This window comes from Lemur catta, chromosome 11, assembly GCF_020740605.2.
Source record: "Lemur catta isolate mLemCat1 chromosome 11, mLemCat1.pri, whole genome shotgun sequence".
NCBI classification, from domain to species: Eukaryota; Metazoa; Chordata; class Mammalia; order Primates; family Lemuridae; genus Lemur; species Lemur catta.
In genome coordinates this window covers 3,159,028-3,181,728 of record NC_059138.1, presented here as the reverse complement: position 1 = coordinate 3,181,728, position 22,701 = coordinate 3,159,028, and the positions used below count along the sequence as shown (strand labels likewise).

Here is a 22,701-nt window from a genome sequence, read left to right as displayed (position 1 = left end):
TGGTACCAAATGCTCTGCTCACTTAGTGCCCATTTCTGTCAAAGAACAAGTGATACCTCTTACAACCAACCACCTCTTCAGTTCATTCGAGGTGACGTGGTTTCTAGACCCCTTTGCCATTTGAGTGGAATTAAGTTGCAGTTCATTTATAGGCATCAAACAGCACATATTTATAGAGACACTGAGCAGAGTATTTCTGCCAGGCTGATATTGGTAGAAAGTTCATCGAGATTATTACTGTGAATGACGTGAATGCCACAATACTATTAGTAACATTGTTTGCAGATGTTTCAAATTATGGCTTATTAGGCACAAGGCAAACTAAATAAGTCAGCTTTTTTGACATAACTATTCTCAAGCTGAATTTGTTCCTTCCTAGAAATTGTATGATTTATTATTTTCATCTAATATATGTAGACAGATATACAAGGTCTGTCCAGAAAGTATCTATCCATGTAATATGAAAAATAGAGATATTTATTGAAGAAGACAAAAGATACAAAAAACACTGTACATAGGACAGTAATGCCTCAGTCCCCTTCCAAATAGACACCCTGGGACCTCACACAGTTCTCCCAGCGTCTCTCAACCTAACCCGCACATGTTCAACTTCTCAGGTGTTCTGCTTGTTGCAGGCCTTCCAGAATGTGGATCACTTTCAACAGATTCTCAACCATCTTTAAAGCATTTGTGCCACATTTTTATTTGCACCGCACTCATTGCATCATCCCCAAAAGCCTTTCAAATCATCCAAATAGTTTTGGCGGAGGATTGTTTAAGCTTAATGCAAAATTGGATGCAGATTCGTTGCTCTACTCGCTCAGTCATTTTGAGTGTGAGGGCCACACAGTGCTCATGCTCACTCACCAGCATCTAGCAGCCCACTGACTAGCACAGTGAGGTCAGTATTGTTCACACGTGCGCATGACAGTCCACTCTCCTTGGCTGCCAGATGACATGGATGTCACACAAACCGTTCTCCTTATATTAACAATGGCTGGATACTTTCCGGACAGGCCTCATATACCTGGTCAAATCCTTCATAGCAAGAAAAATATTGCTAATAGTACATTTCATAAGGCTGAGAACATGAAAGAACCTCAAATGTTCTGTTATTCCAACCCTTTGAATTTATACCTGAGGGAGCTGAAATCCCAAGAAGATATGACCCTTGTTCAAGGTCACACAGGTGAGAAGTGGAGCCTGTATGATACTCACCACTCTAGACCCTTGCCACGCCTCTGTGTCACCTCTGCACACCATGAGCCACTTTTCTGTAGCCACAGTTCCCCGGAGCAAATGTATGGATCTGCCTCCCTTCCTCTGTGCGTGCGTGTGTGTGTGTGTGTGTGTGTGTGTGTGTGCGCGCGCGTGCACGTGTGTGTGCGCGCGTGTGTGTGTGTGTGTGTGTGTGTGTGTGTGTGTGTGTGTGTGGTTGAGATCAGTGGTTCCTCTCTTTGCCTACTTTTGACTTCAGTCAGGATGTAATTTGTTTAGGAGCTTGACACGCATGACTCAGCTGTGCAACTCTCCCCTTACCTTTATTATTATTATTTTTATTATGGTGGTAAAATATACATAACATAAAATTTACCATCTTAATCTCCCCTTCCCTTTATTTGTACAAATTATTGATCCGTTCTTAAACCAATCATCAACACAAGATAATGCCACCTTCGAATGATCAACAGTCATGAAACTAGCCAAGGACTAATAACCAAGCCCCTGTCTGGACCTCGGCTGGATCTTCCTCCACTGCATGTGGGCTATGAGGGTCATCTCTCTCGCTCTGTCCACCCTTCTCCCTTCTACCACCAACTTACCCCAGGGCCTTTTGTTTCATAAAATCTCCACCAGTGGAAAATTGAGAAATTCAATCCATCAATTTATTTGGCCAACATTAGTCATTGGTTCAATTCAAAGTCTCACACCGATCTAATCGAAATTGAGAGAGCTGACCTTTTCTGAATCTTTTATCTTTCAGTATGTTTTATACATGCAAAACAGGCAAAGTCCATGGCTTTAACTTGACCTGTTCCTAGATCTTGATGTCCTGACAGAGCATCCTTCTCATCTAATCCTGAGGCACCCCCAAACCCAGAAACCTCTTTGTGCCCTAAGATTTTCAACCTGGGGTCTTTGCTGTGGTCTGCCTTTTGTTGGTAAAGTCTTTACCCTTCCTTTGTGCAGAAATTGCTCACTAGCTGATCGTTAGGATTCAGTGGACGATGTATGCTTACATGCCGTCTCTTAATGAGAGATTGAAAAGGCTCCATGAGCAAAGAATTATGGTGTGGTCACGTAATGAGTTCACTTTAAGACTTGAAAATAAATAAAGTGAATAAGTTACATTCTGCAATTCATCACCTTTCATATATAGCAATAATACAACAATACAATAATTACTTTGGCTTTCAATGTTAAATTATGGGAATCATTGAATTCAATTCAGGTAATGAACCAGTAACACAAACCTGAACTTAGTTACACTGTTTCTTTATTTCCTTCCTGGCCCAGATGAGAGCATAATTTCTCCCTTGTGTGAATTACTTGTACTGGTGGTGGTACTAGCAGATGAAGGCATGCAGATTCTACTGTAGGAATTTAATCTGCCTGTAGTAATGATCTAGCATCATGTTTTTATCCAAAGAGGCATTTAGCCATTTAAACACACCTGGGAAGGCTATATGGAAGATGTAAAAGTGTCAGGAAGCTCAAAATTATAGCCGAGGCACAGACTGGATGTTTTTAAATCTTGTCGTCCTCACAGATATCCACAGAGTTTGTTTCCATAGATCACTTCTGTAGATCCAGAGGGTGGTAGCACCGTTGCCCTGGTGCGTCTGCAGCACTGTGTGTGTGCCCTGGCCACGCCGGTGAAACCCGAGGGCGGCGCTCCATGGTGTGAGACGCCTTGGCCGATGCAAAGTACTTACAAAATGCATGGACCATCCTGCAAACGTGGGCTTAGCGGCTAAACCCAGTGAAAGACAGTGCTGCCGTGGCACCAGAGAGATTGAGGCGTGGCCAGGTGTGAGTGTGTGTGTGTGCATGTGTGTGTACAGGAACTGAGCTTCCCACATCCTGCCAATAGCACTTCTGGGGCTCTGGGTGGGGTTGCGTCCTGCCACTTGTGGAGCCAGCCGGGGTCTGGGTCCCCTGATTCCCGAGCAGCCGACATGCAGAGGGACCCTCGCTCAGCTGTTCCACAGGCACGTCGTACCCGGGGCACCACTTTGATCCTTCTCCAGGAGGTGAGACTAGCAGTGGACAGCGACGGCCCACCTGTGTTGAAAGTATTTACGCATTCAAGCAAGAGGTATTTTCCACTAGGAAATGGATTTCTGAGTAGAACTGCCACTTTGGTAGTCACTTGCTACACTTCAGTGTCCCTCAAAGACCGATGCGGGCGCTAAGAGGGCAGGGTGACTCCAGTGTGCCAACTCTGACTCAAATGTTTGCACCACTCCCCACAGTGCACATTCGATGAGGAGGCGATACCCCCCTGTGGTCTAGGGACCCCAGGGGCACACCTCTGAGTGCATCTGCTCCTCTGCAGTCCCTCATACGCTGAGGCAAAGGAAATCAAGAAGAAATTTACTTGTGAATGACATTCAAAATTATAATAATATTGTTTTGTTGGATCTTTCTTACGTTTCCCACTTCAAGGTTGATTTGAGGCCCGTGATTCCTGATTTAGACATTTCAAAACCTCTAGACTCAATGAAAAATCACGTTAGTTGCAAAATCAGTGAGCAAAGTACACAAAAGCAGCCTCAGGCTTGGTAGGAAGACGGCCTTCCCAGGAACCAGAGAGGGGGGAGCCGTCTCTGACCCTGGAAAGCACTGTGGAGAAAAGATTTCTGTCTGCTCGTGTTCTGTGAATTTGCTTTCCATGCTCATATTCTCAGCAGTCACTGGGACAGAGCCTACTGGCACCCGCAGTAGCCGTCTCCCAGGACCCCACGGCAGGTGCGTCCAACGGCTCTGGCTTGGAGACACATGCGTTTCTCAGGGGTTCACAGGCAGCCCTGTGAGCAAAAATGTATAGAGTTGTTGTTAAAGAATCGTTGATGGTGTAATTAAAAACAAAAACACTGAGTCCTTAAAAACGACTTAAATGAATAAATGAGTGAATAAATAATTACAACATTAGACACCATTAGTATGAGAAATGAATTAATTTCAAAATGTGGAAAAATTATGATATTGGCTTCCTGTCAGCAGTATTAATCTATTTTGGATAGATAAATCACTCTGGGAGGGTTTTCTGTCTATTCTAAGTGGTACTGTGCAAACTTAGTTTATCTAGGATATGTTTTTATTAGCTTCTTAGATATAAATGACTAAACCACTAAAATATAAGAAAAATCCCAAATGAACGCCCTGTCCCTGTTCACCCTGAATGGGAGAGATGTTCATCGCTGAAGGCCGCTAGAAGGTGAAGGATGGCATGGTGGTGACCTGGGCTGGTGCTTTGAGCACCTTTCCTGAATACATGATGACTGGAGTCCTATGGCAGTAACCTAACTTGATAACACATACACTCAGATGTCTCACTTGATGGGTATGAAAATGATTTATCTTTTTATATTCACCTTGGGAATTTGGGTTGTTAGAAGCCAACGTACCCCCCCCATATAAAATAAATAGTGATAAATTCAGGGAAAGAGAATCTAAATTGGCATCCACAGCTTTGTCATATTTTATAAATCAAGACTTGCCTACCATAATTTTGTTGGCATTGTTAATAGCTTCATTCATTGATTTAAGAAATACTTACTTTTCACCTCCAGTGTTCCAGGCACCATGTGAGACGCTGGTTATGGGCAATGAGGGAGCTAGAAGTAGTCCCTCCTCTCCAGGAACTCGTGCTGTGTTGGAGGAGGCCAGGGGAGGCATCCACCAAGACAGCCTGTCTACCTGGTAGGACCCCATCCTGCATACATGAGAAAGCAGAGCATGGCAGATTTCTCAATTTTTTCTTGGAAATCATAAACTAATATGACCTATCAGTGTGTTCTAGTCCACAGTTTTTGAGAGACACTGCTGAGGACGATAGGGCATCTGCATACCACTGGCACCTCAGTAGTCACCTGTCAGAGCAGCTCCTGACCACTCCAGAGGGCATCTTCCATCTGATCGCCTCTGTGAAGACTGGCTATAGCCAGGTGTCACTTAAGTGAACTTTGTTCTAATTTGAACTCCTGCGCTGTCTACCCCAGAGTTTCTGCACAAACCTTAATCAGACACGTGTCTTCTTCTCTGGAAACATCTAATGGGGAGATAAGATGTGGCCAGCTGTGGTGAAGGCCCAGTGGTGTGTGCTGTAGGAATAAATTGATAAATAGCACAGGGTGAAGAGTGGTGTGTTTGATAAGGCAGGTCCATGTAGGTGTTATGAGGATTCCGCAAGACGATTAGTAACTCTTTTAAAAACCATGGAAGACCTCGTGGAGGGAGGAAGTGGCTTTTGAGCTGGGCTTTCAAATAAGGCTGTGCTTGTGCCATCTGGAAATTCTGTCTCACAACTTTCCAACGAATGAGTCATCAAAATGACAGAGTAAGTGTAAAGAGACTACTGGGCATTCTCCGGTATAACGAAGCTGTCACACAGACCCAGGTTTGAGTCCCAGCTCTCCAATACCTCTACCACGGGATTTTAGAAATTATTAAATAAGATGATGCGTGTAAAACATGTGATCATAAAGCCTACCCTAAAATCAAATCTATTATTATTCATCAGTAAAACCCTTCATAGGTTGAAAGTTTACAAATAAATTCGGGGTTTCTTTGGAGGTTTACGATGGATCTGTTGATGTCCTAGCTTCCCAGATCCATTGACAGTTTAAATGAAAACACACATTTCAAAAAATTTGACTGGAAACAAATTGCAAAGCTATTTTTTTTTTCCCAAATGAATCAATAACTTTTCGAAGATCATAAAGTTCACGCTCTCCATGGAGGCTGATGCAGGCATGGCCCTCTGAGGCTGCTCTCTAAGGTCCTCAATTTATTTACCGTTTTCTCAGAGCAGGCATCAGCTATCTGGCACAGCCTCTTGCCTCTGCGTTTCTTTGCTATTCTGTAACAAGAAGTGATAGGGGGAATAAGCCAGTGCAGCCCCAGTGATGCTTGTTTTACCCCAGTGTCATCGCCACCTCTCAGCAGCTGTCTTGGTGCTCCACCATGTCATCGGTGCCAGCCCTGGGTCCCCTCCACCCCTGCCCTAGTGGACAAAGGCCGAAGGTGACCCAGGATCTCTTCTGAACCACTAAGTTCTTTGCACATGAGCTCAGCTGTGGGGTATGTCTGTCTTCCATGACAAATGGAAATTAGGTCCTTTATCGCCTCTCCCCCGTCTTCCTAGAATATCTGACTCTTCGATATGAGAAGACAGAGTTATGGTTCACTGATTGACTTAACTCTAATATTTCTGAGAGCATTTAAACCATTTAGAGAGCAGCAGTCTTCCTTTTCATAGGAAACAAACGTCTTCTAAAAGGCTGCCTCATTTCCCGTGTGAGCAGTTGAATACAGAAACGGTGTGACCAGAGTGAAGGCTGCCCTTGGCCGGCCAGCTGGCGGCGGCAGCAGGGAGCCCACGTTTGGCACTCCCAGAGCACCCTCAAGTGGCCACGCCAAGCTGCAGCCGCTCTCAGTGTGCTCAGAACCAGCACTTGCACGAGACGTTTTGTTCTGCTTTGCTCTGGCTTTGCTGTTGTTTGTTTTATTGCTTTTGTTTTTGAAGTTGATTGCGTTCTCAGAGGGGCATCAAGGTAGAACACTTGCGTGAGTGTGAGTAGGATCCGCTCGGTTCTGCACGGATAGGGACACTGTCACAGATGCCGCTGGCGTGGTGGGTGGGGAGGAGAAGCAGTAAGAAGTCAGAATGAGAGGGAGATGTGTGAGACGACAGGAATGTACTAGCCTAATTTTCTTGTGCTGTTTTCGTTGCCTGGCTCATGGCAAAGAACAACATAAAGGGTCTTAACAATCAAAATCAGCTGCAGGATAAAGGGAGCACACTTTGCCAGTCTGTTTTCTTTGCTTTTCCCAAAACCAAGTTCCATGTAAGATCATCTGAGACAGACTGCGTACGTTGAATCTGCTTAACGGCTGGCCCCTGCCTTTGATACAGAGGGCTGATAAATGTGGAGTGGAATTCCTATTCAGCCAACTTTTATTCACGTTTAACCGACTGGACAGGGTGGGTTAAGAGTCGAAGACCCTAAACACTCATCAGGTTGTTGCCTCTCCCGTATGCAATCCCAGGGTGCACCTTATTTGGTTAAATAATAAAACCATATATGTGTGCTGAAAATAAGTTTCTTCCCAGATATTTTGAGTGTGAAATTCTATATATGTTCATTGGGGCTGGAGTGATTTTCCTTTTATTTTGATCCTTACTCTGATTTCAAGTGCCCAGAACGCATGCTCGGCCTGCAGACTGCACAACCCGGCTGCTCCACCTGCAGCTTGCTGGCAGAGGATTCAAGCCCATCATCTTGCAGTTCACAGAACCCCTCATGGTGTGTCTTCCAACCTGGCTCTTCTGACGCCAAGTCGGAGTTTGCTTCTTAGGAGCCTCTTTGGGGGCAGTGGGGTTGCATGTTTGAAAGAACAAAGTGCTGATAAAACAAGAGTTTTATTTTTAAACAAATCTGGTCAAACAGTGAATCTCCCCTCCCCTCCGCCATGCCTTCTCTCCTCCCTACCCCCTCCTGTTTCAGACCCATCCTTCTCTGTGGCTTTATCAAGTCTGGACAGAGAATGTCTCACAAAAGTCGTTCTCTTCTCTTGATATAAATGAGACCTTCAAGCACTGGAACGAGTTTTCCTCCACATCTTCTAGTTGAAGTATTGTGCAGACATCAACAAGAAGCCTAAGTAAAGAGGTATTTTCCCCCAGAATTTTAGACGATAGCAAATGAGAATCAGGTGAGGACACTTAATGATTTGCTTTTTAGATTATTAACTACAAGCAGCCATAATGTGTTCTAGCGGTTAGGTGTTCATGCGAAGTTCTGGGCTTTCCCCTTATGTAACAATGTATTTGAACCTCTCAGGAGCCCCGTGTTGTAGGCGAAGCTGATAGGATCAGCCCCCTTTAACAGCCTCACGTTGCAGATGAGAAAACTGGTGCTTTCTGACTCCTCCCAGGGCACAGAGCCAGTCGGTGGAGGAAGCAGGAGTCCAGCCGTGTCCCCTAGGAATGCTTTTGGCTGCTCAATGGTTCCTGGCTGGAAGAGGCGAAACCAGAAGGGTTTCTGTCTGGGATGGGGGAGGATTCTGCTTTTAGTTCAGCGGCTCTGTGCTTGCAGGGCTCTGGGTTTGCATCGTTGCAAACATTTGTCCTTTCTTCTCATGGTCCCTCACAGGCTGTGGCATCTTTGGGCATCACATCCTCACCCAACTGTGTTCAAAGACACGACACGGGAGGAGGTGATGCTGGGGGGAGGAAAGTCTCTCCTCTTAGCACTCTTCGTTTACCAGGGAGAAGAAAATCTTTACTGTGGTCCCCCAGAAAACGTTTTATTTCTTCTTAATCAAGCAGACACCCTTAACTTTCTGATAGACATTCTACATTGGCAGGTAAACAAATGAGAAAAGATAGGGATGTAGCATTTGGGCGACCAAAGTGAGGTTGCTTCATTGAGGACCATGTTCACAGGAAAGTTACATAGCGTCCTCTGGAAAACAACTATGACAAAAACGTTGGTCTTCTCCAAGGCACTAATTCAATGAATACTGCCCAACCTTTCCCCATGGTTGTGGTTAAGTGGAGGAGCAGTGGGAGGTGGCTTTGTAGCACTCCTCTGTCGTGCTGTGGAAGTTGGACCTGACAGGCACCATGGAGGGACGTGATACGATGATGTTCTCTGTGGGCTGAAAGTCGCAGAATCGGGGACTAGGTGAGGGCTGGTCACCCGGGGGACTCTCCAGCTTCCTTCTCGAGGAAGATTTTTGAACAAACTACAATTACATTAAACTTAGTGAATGTTTTCCCTTGGACATCAGTGACATCAGTGGGAGATGAAAGAGTCCATGGTCACTTGTTTTGATTCTTTCCCTATAGCTGTGCAAATTGGGTCATGCAATTGCCATTTCCCAGTGCAATGCGGAGTGGAAACCTAGACCTGGTGTGGCTTAACCATTAAGATGCTCTCTGCTTTGGAGATGCCATAATTTTAAGTGACTGTTTTTCATCACATGGACAAATGCAAGCAGGCTGCCTTCCAAGGAAATCAGTAGCTACCTGTGAAATCCTGAAAGCCTGAAGTTCTTTGGTTGGGGGATTAATAAAATGCAGATGTAACAGTGGGTGTGTGCTGGGCCAGGACCTGTTCCTGGTTTCCCACTGCAGTGGCCATCGTGGTAGAAGTAGTCCACCTGAGGGCTGGCGGTATAGCTGCGTGACTTATTTTAAGTCCTTTATTTTATCTTAGGCTACTCATGAACTCTGTATTCTATCTTATAGTGTATTTGGATTTGATAATTTTATGTTATTTGAGCAAATTGTCTACTCAGGAAATATACTTAATCTTGGAGATTTGAATATCTCAATTGGAATTCATTGGGATCACAGTCAGCCATTTACGTCTCATTTCGAGTTGAAATTGAAGTTGTGGATGATACCAGAGCTGTGAGAGAGAGAAATAGAGAAAGGGATTCCAAAAGGCCGATATAAATACAGCCTTAAACTGTTTCTTCTGTTACCCCAAGATAGCTAAGAAATCCTTCAAAGTCCTTTGAAAGCACTGATTTATCCCACTTTTCCCGTGAAGACTGAGAAGGTTCTGTATAAATGATGTGACTGGGGTATTGCTGGGTTATAAAGAAACACAATGGTGGTGATTCCAGGTAAGCAGTGGGTGCAAAGCAGAGGACTGAGGCAGGGGACCCTTCCGTGACTCAAAGCACAATCCAGGGAACAAACAGGATACACCTCATCCTACCACAGTGGAGAGTCAATTTTGTTTTTCCTGTGAATGAAGAAAAAGGCTGTTCAAATTGCAGGCTTATATGACTAATGGATTTATTTAGCCAACAGGCAATTTCTCTTTACCTCTCAAGCAAAATATAAATATAAGTAATTGTTAGGAGAATTACTTTTTTTTTTTTTGAGTTCCAAATTACTATGATTTGAAATGCAATTAGTAGTACAGACAAACCTGTTTTTCCCCTTTATGAGAAGGAAATTTTTCAGAAATGGGTATAGAGGAGCTGATAGAGTTACAGTCCACAGTGAATTGAATTACCCACAAGAAGCAAATGCTTGGCTTCTTTTCAGTTTTATTGCTCCTAATATAATTTGTTTTCATTAATGAGCACCCACTGCTTCTCATATGCGACAGGCTCACATGGACACATGAATCAGGGATTTGCACTGATATCTCTTGCGTTTGCTCAGGAGGATGTGAAGATTCTGAGCGTTCAGACTGAACCAGGAGTATTTCTTTTTCAAGGTTAGGTCTCATGCTCCATATGTTAGACCTGTTGTTTATACACTGACATATACCTGTAAAGACTGAACATGCACATGTGTTCCAGGGAATGTGTTAAAATTCAAGAAAAACTCCTGGGGCACCTAAAATAGCATCAGCCCAGTTTTAAATTTGTAGGTATGTTCCATGGAAATGTGGAGGAAACCTTAAGTGATGGTGGGAAAAAATGGATTTTGTAAAGAACATGATTTTAACGTGCTTTAAAGGAGTAGATTCAAGAAAATTAAGTTCATAAAAGTCAGTTGTCAACTTAAATGTTTATTAACTTCATTGATTTTTAATTAAGTGCAGGCTTTTTAATTGCGTTAAAAAAGCAATGAGTACAAACCAGAGGCATTGAGGATTTTTTTTTTTAATGAAATCAATTTTTGAAAGTAAATCTCCCTCCCCCACCCCCCACAATTCTGCCAAATTGCATGTTCTGGCAAGATGGGAAAGGCTCTCTGCTAAGGTAAAGACGCCAAGCGTCTCTGAGATCAGCCCCAGCTGTGGTGGTATCTCAGCTTTGACCATATCTTTGCTTCTGACTTGACATCCCCTTTTGGCTACTACCTTCTTCCTGAGACGAGCCTTAAACACCAGTTGAGGGGTGAAACAGCAACTGAAAATGTCCTGCAAAGACCAACTGTCCCCCATTCTATTTTGACTTTGAATAAAGTCTTAGCAAAGATAACTACCGTTTAAATGAGGCAGGGGGCTTCTTTTATATTCTTGAAAAATCCTTACCTTTCAAAGAATCCTTGTTAAATACTTTAAATGTGCAAGCTGTTTCCTGAGACTAAGCAAACATTTGGGATATCTCTCAGGTCACCTTGGGGAAGAGGATCGTTCTCGTGCATTATTCTAGTGCAGTGGTTCTCAGACCCGAGTGTGGACTGGACTCTTCTGCAGGGCGTGTTAGGTACAGACGGCCTGGCCCCAGCCCCGGGTTTCTAGGCAGTGGATCTGGGATGGGGCCCAAGAACCTGCATTTCTGACAGGTCCCTGGAAGATGCTTATGCTGCTGGTGCAGGAGCAACTCTCTGAAGGCCACGGTGGCAGTGGATTGTCGTGCTCCTGCAGTGAAAACCTGGGCTTTGTTAGCAACACATTTGTGACCAGCTAGTTCTACTAAAGCTGGCAGTGCTCTGAATGTACCAAAACGAGCAAGAACTTGAGGAAACTGCATCTATTCACAAAAGAAAGCATTACCAACCTGGTAGTGCACAGCATCCGTCTTGCTTCCCTTTGAGGAGTGCTGACTATAATCTGTATGACGGCAAGTTTTGGTTCAGGATCTCATCAGAACATGGCACAACAACCAGCACATCATAGGCATCCGGATATTTACTGAATATCTGGGGCTGTGGTGTGTGTTCTTACACAGTGGATCATCAGAGGGCAGAGGTCGGCCAGGCTCTGCAAGAACCTGCGTAGCCACTGCCTGCATCTGTTCTTGTGAGTGTCCGTCACCTGCCCTTGGCCAAAGTCAGTCACGTGGTCAAGGTCAGTGGGGCAGGTTAGGGTACTTCTCGGCAGGGGGGTGGGGGAGTGAATATTTGCTGAACAACATTCCAGTGTTTCACAGTTTTGAACATGGAAATAGCAGCTCACCTCGAAGATGAATCTTTGGGACTTAGAAACTTGTAGCTTGGAAGTGTGGTCATGTGCTCAGCCTGGCGGAGGCGGCTGCCACCCAGACTGCCCCTGCGTGTCTGAAAGGCTGGTCTGTCTTCCCGGAGCTTGCGCCAGGCACTGCAGCCAGCGCCACGGCCAGTGCGTGCCTGTTCTCTTTCGCTCAGGCTTTGGTTGTTTACTAATTGTTTTTCACTGGTGTTATTCCAGACAGCACCTCAACTCAAGGAAATTGCCTTCTGCAATTTCTGACATGGGATAAGACGGTGAGGGGAATTATTTTTTAAGAGACTTTTTCAAATTCAGCTAAGTGGATGTCCAGGAGGCAGTTTAGTTTGGCTTCTCCCACCCTGGCCTGCCTCTCTAAGGCATCTCCTCCCCACTGTTTGGCTTGTAAAGGAAGTCCCCTCCCTCCCTCCTCCTTGCATCTCACAGCTGTGGTGTTGCTGGCCAAGGAGACACAGGAACACACTGGGATGTGCTGCGCTCGGCCCTGGAGCCCACGGTGCTGAGCTCTACGTCCTTTCCTTGGCTGTTTCTGGCAGACCAGCCTCCTCTTTCCAGGGTGAATTACATCAGCTCACACTTGATCCTCCCCAAATCACCTTCCCTTCTTTGTATAACAACTGCAGTCATTTTTTTTTAGTGGAGTCAGGCTTTCCATTTGCTGTAACTGTTTGCATTGGCCTAAAGGTGAGTGACAATTTACCTGGGGGGATTTGATGCATCGGTATTAGCTGTTTTTCCTAGTGTCTAGGAAAGACCCTGCACTTGACAGACCGTATTTCTGTCTATCCCCTGTTGTCTATTCCCCTGTTGCTTTGCAGTCAGAGCCTGAGAAGCCCTCTGTGTGGCATGATGCACATGCCCGCCGAGGATGGCCTGAGCACTGCTGCCCCTGCACGCTACGTCCTAGAGTGGACCATGCCTCAACCAGAATTTGGTCCTCCAGAAGGCTTGCCAGTGGTCATCAGAGAGAACAGATAAAAGCTTTCTCTTTTTCCAGAATACAGCCATTGTCTCTGTCGGTTAAAAAATAAAGCTCTGAAGTGCAGAGGCTCATTAATGTCACTTTAACATTAAAGGGAAATATATTTAACTTAATTCACCAGACCCCGGGAAGCGAGTGGTTTGAAAGGGCAAGGCACTCTAGGGGCATTTTAGAGCGGAAGTCATACCCCTTTTAATCTAGTGAAGCTTGTCTATGAACTAAGACGTCTCGGAGAATGACGTGGTTATGTTCGAGTGATCCCCAGGGACAAACAGCAGACTGTCTTCCACACTCTCCGCTCTCCAAATCCCAGGGGGCATGGACAGCACTGTGGGAGCTGTGGTTGTGTAATCAGAAAATGCGAACAAACCAGAAGTTTGTGCCTCCTGTGGGATGAGAACTGATTGTCTGGATAATTTCTGGGGCAATGTTGGTAGTAAAAAGTATAGTTTGATAAATATTCAGAGAGCAGCAAGGAATTTTTAGAGAAAAAATAAATTTATAGCCTACTTGATACTGATTGAGAGAAAGGACAAGAAGGAAAGACAAGAAAGCAAAAGTGGAGAAAGGAAGGTGACAGTTGGAGAGAAGGAGAAGTAGATTATGGTGAAATGCAGATGGGAGGCGAAGAGCAAAGGGGACAATCATAAAGGCTGTGACCAACCGTCCTCCGGGCCAAGGAGGGAACACTGGACCAGGCTGGCACCAGCCATGTTGTTGGATCAATGTTTGTTTAGTTCACTTGGCAACGAACGTAACTCTTGTGCCGATTAACTACTTGTGTTTGTGTGCATGACGCCAGCGAAGTTAGTGCATGTGTGTTTCCAACCGTGGGTAGAATCTGGCAATTGCACGATGGCTGTGCTAAAATGCACAGAACGGTACTAGTGGGAGATTAAAACATTATGGATCTTAGAGAAAGCCTTTTTATTGGGTTAAAATAAATGTTTTCCTTTAAAACATATTAATGTTTAACTGTCAAGTTGAAAAGCCCAAAATTAATTCATACTTACTGTTTTTCAAAAGCCTGGAAGAGCAATTTGTGTGTGTGTGTGTGTGTGTGTGTGTGTGTGTGTGTGCGCTAGATATTTGCTGTTTGAAAGTTTGTAAAGAGGTCACACTGCGCAGTTCCTAGTTCGTAGTCATCTTGCAAAACACAAACACAAAAACAAAACATTTTTTAGCGATAGAGACAGATTTTCAGAGTTGAGAATATGCTTTTTATTTATATATTTAGCACTATATTTTCTCAAGACACCCAAATATTTTATTTCTCCCCATTTATATCAGTTCAAGGAGATAATATCTAAAAGGTACTAGTGTCCAGTGTTTTAGGGAAGACGTTCTTTCAGAGTATGCTAAGTTGGCCATTTCATTTCTCCAAATAAAAGAATAAAAATCTTAAATGTGGTTCTGCCCTTCTTCCTCAGTGCCCAGAGAAAGGGGAAGTGAACTCCAGGATACAATTCTCTCAGAAATAATAAAACCTCTTAGCTAATAAAAATCATGCTTAGGCTGCTAAACGCAGTATTCTTTTGGTGTTCTTACAATGCTTAGCTTGCACACAGACCAAAAAGCTCTGTTTGCTATCATTTGTAAATGACTAGCCAGCATATTTTGCAGCATCTGCCTAATTCCAGTGACTTACCATATTTGTTTTATAAATTGGTTTTAGGGAAACTAAATACACACTCACACCTTTACTTAATAAATAGGGAAGATGTAATCATGTGAAACTAGATAGAAAAATGGGTCAATGGGCATTTGGTTTTAGGCAGCATTGAAGAATTAAAATCTTCACATGAAATAGTCCATGAGGTTTTATCAAAAATATTTCCCCATACTTGCCTTATACATAAGAATGAAAATATGTTTCAATATAGTGAATTATATGTATAATTCAAGATGTTCAAGGACGAGTTGAGAAGAGGGAAATACGGACACGTTTTCCTCTGAGAGACGCCACACCTATAGTGAAATGTCCATTGGGCAGTTTTGCTACTCTTCAGAATATCTTTCTCCTTATGTTTTTATGTGTGGGATGCTGAAAAGGTCATTAGCAGCAAGGACTGAATTAATTATGCAACATAAATATAAAATGCCGTCGCTTGCCATTCTCTAAAATTGCACCACTTCGCTCATTCTGAAATATTAACCAGTTTACTCTGGAGACTCTGAGGACTCTGCAGTCCCCTACACAGCAAAGATAGGCAGCAGCTTGTGTCTCCGTGTTTAAGGCAAACCTAGGCATGTGAATGCACAGACACACATGGACATACAAAGTCTAGAACATTCTTTAAAATGTTTCTGGGAACATTGTGCTCAGTGTGCAAGAAGAAAGTAGCCGAAATTCTTTCTGAATTGGTGGAGGGGCCCTGAATCTAGGCTGGCCCTGGGGAGCATCCTCTGCCCAGCTGGTCTGCCCTCCTCCTCCAGCACCTGCCTGCTCTTGCGTGCCGGGCCACCACCCTCCCTCTCTCCTGCTGAGATTTTAGGTTTGCTTCTCTCAGCACAAATTTCTACCTCAACTCTTTCCCCTATTATGAGTTTCATAGTTTTTTTATTTTATGAATAATATGAAATAGAAATTGCTTATCATATTTTCTGAATAATTTAATTAGCATTTTTAAACTTTGACCAAATTATAATTTGAGTACCTGCAAACTCCCTTGTGAATGTAATTTTTTAAAGTGAGGGCACGTGCTCTCCTTAGCCCACAATATTACTCCGTCTGTGATTCAGTTTATGACTGTCAACACGCACACTCTATAAAGTATTGCGTATGACACGTAAACTATTCTATACTTTCTATAAAATTTATCAGTCCAAGATATATATATATATTTTTTTAGTCTGTGTAAAAGTATACGTGGATATTCCACACATATGTGCATGTATATTGCCTAAGAAAGACCCTAATGGAATCTGTATTTGGTGACACGTCAGGGTCCTGGTGCGGCGGCTAACAGCGCTGGCTTTTATTTGGAGTCGTGTTGGGAAAAGCGGCTTCCTCCTCTCAAAGGCACAGCTGGGTGGCAGAGTGGGATGAGAACAAGGTTTTCTATTTATCTAAATGGAATGACCTTTAAAGTTGAGTTTTATGGCTCTGATAATTGTCCTCAAAGGAAGTGGGGAGAGGCCGCCCTCCCCATCCGAGCCGCTGTGTGGTGCCGCCCAGGCAGTGCGCCCGCAGCTCCTGCACTGCTGGTTTTACTTGTGTTTATATTTGCTGTAAAGGAAAGGTGTGTGTAGACGACTTTCGTGACTTACGTTTCTTCATCGTAGGGGCAAACCACTGTGGAATAAACAGAGGATGAGTGTGGTATAGATTTTGATTAAAACTGAAAACTGCCCGCTGGATTGAGAGCTTGGGCGGGCAGGAGTGTGGAAGGGCCTGAACGGTGTTTCTTCCCAGGAGACCCCACCAGCGCCCACCCCTCCTCGCGTTAAGGAGGCCGAGGGATGCCGCGATTTCGGGACCAGCGGGGCCTGTCTCTGCTTTCTCGGCTTGGGGCAGTGTGAGCCCAGAGGTTCGGCCCAGGATGGGCCGGATCCACCCGCCCGGCCCGGAAGGGCTGTGGAGGGGCGGGAAGGGGCTGCGCGGGGGGGCGAGAAGCGGGGGGCGAGCACCCAGCCCTCCGGAGAGACCGAGACGAGCCTCCGAGGACCCAGGCCCGCAGGGAGGACGGGACGCCCGAGCCAGCCCCACGCACAGCCGCGGGTCTCCGCACAGCGGCGCTGGAGCACGTCTTACTGCAGCAGAGCGAGTCACCGCCACCCGCGCGCGGCGCCGGGGCCGTGTCGCCCCCGCGTCCTCCCAGCGAGGGGTCGGGGGAGGTGGCCCAGCTCCGGGAAAGTTGCTGGCGTCCAGAGGCTTCGGCCGGGCTGTATTTAACGGACATGGGCGCAGAGCCCGCGATGCACACGAGCAGGGCGGGATGCGCGGGGAGGCTCCAAGGCCTGCCCCGCCCGCCTCCACTGGCCTTGCCCTTGCCTCGTGGGGAGCGGTGTGGGGACAGGCGTGCTGTGGCAGGAGGGAGGGCTCACCGGCGACCGGCGTCCCCTGGGCCCTGCCCTCCAGGCCCTTTTTGGTGCTCGCTCACCCCCATGCGCACCCCTAGGCCCTTGGGGGTCTTTGCTGTTGTTGTTTCAAGTTAGGGAAGAAAAGCTGATAGAAAAACCCGAGGGAGCCCCTCGGAGGGGCACCCCGGGGACTGCGCGCCCTCTGCCCTGCCCCGGCCTCCCCGTCCCATTTACGTCTCCGCGCACGGTGGCACGCGACCTTCGGCGGGCCGGGAGCTCCCCCACAGCGCACCCACCCCTCGCCCCCGTACCCATCCCGCACCCATCCCGCACCCAGCACCTGCGTGGCCCCCAGCCTCCGGCCCTGCACCCTTTTCGCGCGCCCCCGACCCTCCCCACGCGCGCCGGGACTCCGGACGCCTGCACCCTGCGGGCCGCCGGCCGGGCCACCCAGGCGCCAGCACCCGCGAGAGGACAGGGCTGGGGGCGGGGCAGGAGCCAGAGGGCCGGGGGCGGGGGAGCGCGGAGACGGCTCCGAATGTTCGCTGGTCTCTAGGTGGTGCCAAATTCCGGGGCCTGGGCATTTCCCTCCCTTTATGTCTTTTGGGTTTTTCCTTGCTTCGGTCTCCGATTAGGCCGTAGGTGGCCGTGGCAAGGAGTTACAAAATAAATAAATAAATAAAATAAAACCGATAAGAGAGAAAACACACCCAGACCCCTGGCTTCTCCGAGCCGCCGGGGGAGGGGGCGGAGGAGCTGAGCGAGGCAGAGTCGCCCAGCGGCTACTCGAGAGTGGCGCGCGGGAGCGGCGGCCGCCTGGCTTGCCTTTCCTCTGTTGCTTCTTCCCAGCGCCTTTTGTTTTCTTTTTTCTTTCTCATTTTATTTCCTGGAGGGGGCGGGGAGCGGGAACCGAGAGACAGAAAGAGAGAGGGGAGAAGACAAAATATTAAAAAGCCCAAAGACACCGCAAGAGCCCGCGCGGTGCCCGATGGCTTCGCTGTACCAGAGGTTCACCGGCAAGATCAACACCTCGCGGTCCTTCCCGGGGCCCCCGGAGGCCAGCCACCTCCTGGGTGGCCAGGGGCCCGAGGAGGACGGCGGCGCCGCGGCGAAGCCCCTCGGCCCGCAGGCGCAGGCGGCGGCGCCCCGGGAGCGCGGCAGCGGCGGCGGCGCGGGTGGCCGGCCCCGGTTCCAGTACCAGGCGCGGAGCGACTGTGATGAGGAGGACGTAAGAGCATCTTGGTGGGTGGGGGGCGGCGTGGGGGCTTGGGGCGAGCGCACGGGTCGGCCTGGGGGACCCCAGCGGTCCACGGCCACCCTCCCCCTCCCCCACCACTCCCCGGCGCCCGCAAACGCTCCGCGGCTCCGGATCTCGGTCACGGCCGGACCGGCCCCTGCGGCCGGCGGCGGCCCGGAGTTGGCGGCTGGGGCGAGCAGGGTGTCGGTGCTGCGCCTGCTGTGATCCGGCTCTGCTGGCGTCCCCTGGATGCACGATGTCTGCTTTTAAGCGCATGCTGCCATGAATCCTAGGGAGAGAATTAGCTCTGTCTGTGTTTACGAGTTGAATCTGCCTGGTTTTTTTTTCCCCCAACCGCTGTAAGACTCAGGGAAGATAAAGTCTGAGGCTGTTTCTGCCCTTCCACCTGTGCCTGGAATCTGTCCACTGTCCCCCTCCTCGCCTCCCCCACTCTGTCCCTAGACTCAAATGCTTCTGCTTCCTCTTCTTACTGCTCCCAGACACTTTTCCTCCCCCAGTGGCAGGGGTGGTGATTATCTTTTATGAAAAAATACCAAAGTAAAAGCATCTGAGTCCAGCCCCAACCTCTCCTGTCCCAGGGCCCAGCATAATTTTGCTGATTCTGGCCTTGGACTAGCGACTCTCCCTTAGACTACGTTAGGAGAAAACTTCTCCAAGAGCACGTTCCCCACTCTTCGGGGCTGGTAGCCTGGGTTCCAAAGGTGGGATTTGCATATCGCCCTAGTAACCGGTGTGACTCATGCAGGGCATCTGTGGGGGCCCCATAGATGGATGAGTTCAACCACCTCTCATGCATCCCTTGCAGATGTGGAGGGCTGGTGGCACTGCCAAGAGAGGAAACTGCTGTGCATCTATGAGACCTTCCCAGACAAGCTCTTAGACAGGCAGGTCTGGTACAGCCCATAGACACAGGCAGGCGTGCTGGGTTGTGGAAACCTCTGTGTGTACCTTTCAGTGGTTTCCCACTTGCATTTTTAAAGCAGAGTTGTGGATTCCCACCCAAGCCTCTCAGATGGTCCACCCTGACATACCCGGGGCAGTGTCTTTCCCTGCACCGGAACAGGGGGTCCTGGTCATTCAACACGTACTGCCTTGGGTCACACTGTTTCACTGTTGGATATTTCTTATCTTTAATGCAAGTGTGGTGTGGGGGTGTGGACCTTGAGTGCTTTCCCCAGGACAATCCTTAAGTGTGAGTTTTGTTGTTTCTGCAGTTTTCATTTTGTGTTATGAAGGGAGGGTTTGGAGACTTTAATGGAGATGACCGAAGTTTGTGGGAGATGTGGTTTGCACGTACACAGGCACGCAAACACACACCCCTACAGCCTTCCACAGGTCTCGTGTGAGGTTTTCTCGTTTCCTCCTGCACCAGTTCCAGACTCCCCTTGTTAAATAGATACCAAAGAGAGGCCCCTCGCTTTGGTGGGCCAAGTCCTGAGGGAAATGAACAGATTATTCAGTCCTCTGGTTCAGGGCACTGGGGGGCTTTGGGGGGTGAAGGATTCTGGAGGATTAAACTACTGAGAGTCCTGGGGAAGACAGTGAAGCCACAGTGCAGACAGAAAAGATGTGCTTTTTGCCTCAAATTTGACTTAAAGCTGTTGACTGGTGGATGTCAGGAGTGAGAGCAACCTGCACTTCCTCCTCAACCGGCTCTAGGTGTCGCTAGGAGAAAAGAAAGCCAAGAGCTTCAGAACTGTTTTTCAGATGGTCTCTGCCTGTTTTTAAAAGCAATCTTGGAGTATATATTTTCTTTTTTTCATTTCGACTTATGTCTAGAACTGATTGTCAGATAAACAGAAGTTTTGTACTGCAGGACAAGTTGGGGATATAACATATGCAAGTAATTTCTTTTGATAGGGCTCTGAACTGTGTCTCTAATTTATATTTAAGTCCTGACATCAATTTTTTTCCTGGAAAACACAAAATGTGTGTGTGCATGTGTGTGCATGAAGGTGTAGTGTGTTTTCATGTAGTATACATACATTATATATATACCCATTATCTGTGCATATATTAATATATCTGGTCATAATCAGTATATATCTGGAAAAATGCATGGCACATACTTTCTTTAAGTTCAAAATACATGATTAACACATTGACTGCCATGTGAGTTGTATTTAACTTAGGCTAGTTTTGAGCCTGGGTCCTTGTGAAGCAAAACCCTACAATTGGTTCCTGAAACTCTTACTTGTTACAGTTAATATTGACAATTTAATTCTAAGAACATGGATTGTGTTGCATATAACTCACGCACAGAAAACAATAAAAAATAACAAATTAGAAAGGATCATTTTGTTTTAATAAAACACTGTGGCTCCAGGGGAAAAAAGCTTTTTTTTTCCTAGTGTGGCAGTCAATTTGTTAAACCAGTGACAGGCAGCTAAATGTAGCATCAATTTAAAAAAAATTATACACTTTTCTCAGAAAAGTTATCCAAAATTATAATAGAGAAGTTATGTCCAAAAATTCACCAAAAGATAGATGTGCATAATTAAACAAACCACTTTTCCTCCAGAAACAAAAGCTTCAATTTGCTTAAGAGATACTAGTTAAAGAAAAACCTATCTAAAAAGCAGTTTTTATATCTATCAGCTCTTGTGAAGATTGAAGAATCTTGACTAATCATTTTGCTGCACAAATTTAAAGCTGAAGATACGCAACTAATTAGGGAAGTGTTGCATATTACCATATGTATCTTGTGATTGCCGAAGAACCTGAGGGCAAATGAGGGCTTTCGTTTTCAGCATCTACTTAAGCAGGTTGGGAGCTCTGCAGCTGGGGTGGGAGCTGTCTGAGGTGCTGAAGCAACACCAAAAATCGCCACTTTTGTCTGAGCAGTGGCACTCCGAAGGCTGGTGGCTTTACTGTTATTGTATGACTTGCCAGGGAAAACTTTTCCGAGATGCAGAAATATCTTCCCCGGCTTGGTCACTGAGATGCTCGTCAGCGGCGTACCTTTAAAATCCTTAGGTCTTTGTACCTCTTCTCCTTCCGTCCAGAAAGGGAAAGATAAAATACAGTTCTTGGCCTCTGCACACCTCTTTAGGGTGGGTCAGTTTAAAGATGCAAAGTCTGACTTAGAAATAAAGCCAGAGTATGTTTTTTATCAGTTTCCTCAGGAATCTTAGATTTATTTAAATATAAAGTCAATTACTTGGGCAACTCCTCTGAGGAATCAATAGCCATTTTGATTTAAAATTCATCATGTAGGTTTAAAAATGAGTTGGCTCTTAAAGGAATTGTTGCTGGAAATGACTTTTAATAGAATTTAGTAACTTTCAATTGGAATTAACTGTGACTAATTTTAAAATACCAAACTTTGCCCTGCCCCTGCTTGAACATATCTTTTCAATTTCTTAAAGGGCTCCAGAGGCCCTCTTTATTGTCAGAGCAGTGGTTTTCTTGGGGTCACACAGTGTGTCCCTGGTTTCTTCCTTTTTGGTGACACTGCACAATGCAAATGTGATGACAACAGGATGTTAAAACAACAAATTGGTTAAAACAGGGGTTGAATGACAGATCACTGCCCGCCAAGTCGCCAGCCGGACAGATCCAATCTCGTCATCCTGCATGTCTCCAGCGATCGGGCCGGTTTTTCTCCCTCCACCTGGAGTTTTCATGGGTATAATCCCAACATCCCGTTCATGTATCCTTGGGATTTATTAACTTTATGGTTTCTTAAATAGTTTGTTCTACAGATACATTTATGTATGTTATTTTCTTCTGTCCCAATTTTAAATTTTTTTTTAAAATTTTAATGTCCCATTATTTTCCAAATATATGAGGAAAAGGCTAAGCCTTGCAACTGTCTACTTGGTCCCATTTCTCTGGTCACTAATTGGTCAACACTTAGCGTACTTACCTACAAATGGCTGTGGGATATCACGGGGTTCTCGGGGGCTTTTACTGAGGATGCATGGAAAGTGACAACGTCACCTGCTGCTCAGACCACTGGTGCCTATAGAGCGGGTGCCGTGAAGTGCCAGGCGCCGGGAGTGCTGCGTGAACGCATGCTGCTGCTGCTCCCCCTCCCCCCTCCCGCAGACAGACAGAAACAAAGATGGTCTTCGCTGGTTCCTACTACCAGCTCTGGCTACTGTCCTCTTTTTCTTCTTTTATTTTCCAACTTCCCAAGCAAGGAGTCTATTACTGATTCCCTTGTTATCAACAGTCGTCTTTTCCTCATCTAGCTCGGATGCAGACTTACGTTCCATACTGTCTTCACTGGGGGAACTCCACGCAAAGCGTCATCGACATCCTCTTCATTATTCTGTGGAACAGCCTGTGTGATTCCTCTGGTC

At 46.4% G+C, this 22,701-nt stretch overlaps 1 protein-coding gene across 1 annotated transcript in view; it reads left to right on the top strand.

Annotated features, from left to right (window-relative positions):
- The first annotated feature begins 17,672 nt into the window (after positions 1 to 17,672).
- DPP6 (dipeptidyl peptidase like 6) overlaps positions 17,673 to 22,701 on the top strand; it is a 616,516-nt gene continuing 611,487 nt past the window's right edge. Inside the window, exon 1 of the mRNA XM_045564622.1 lies at positions 17,673 to 18,364. Coding sequence (XP_045420578.1) covers positions 18,125 to 18,364 — 240 coding nt within the window. The 5' untranslated portion in view covers positions 17,673 to 18,124. The remainder of the gene's footprint in view (positions 18,365 to 22,701) is intronic.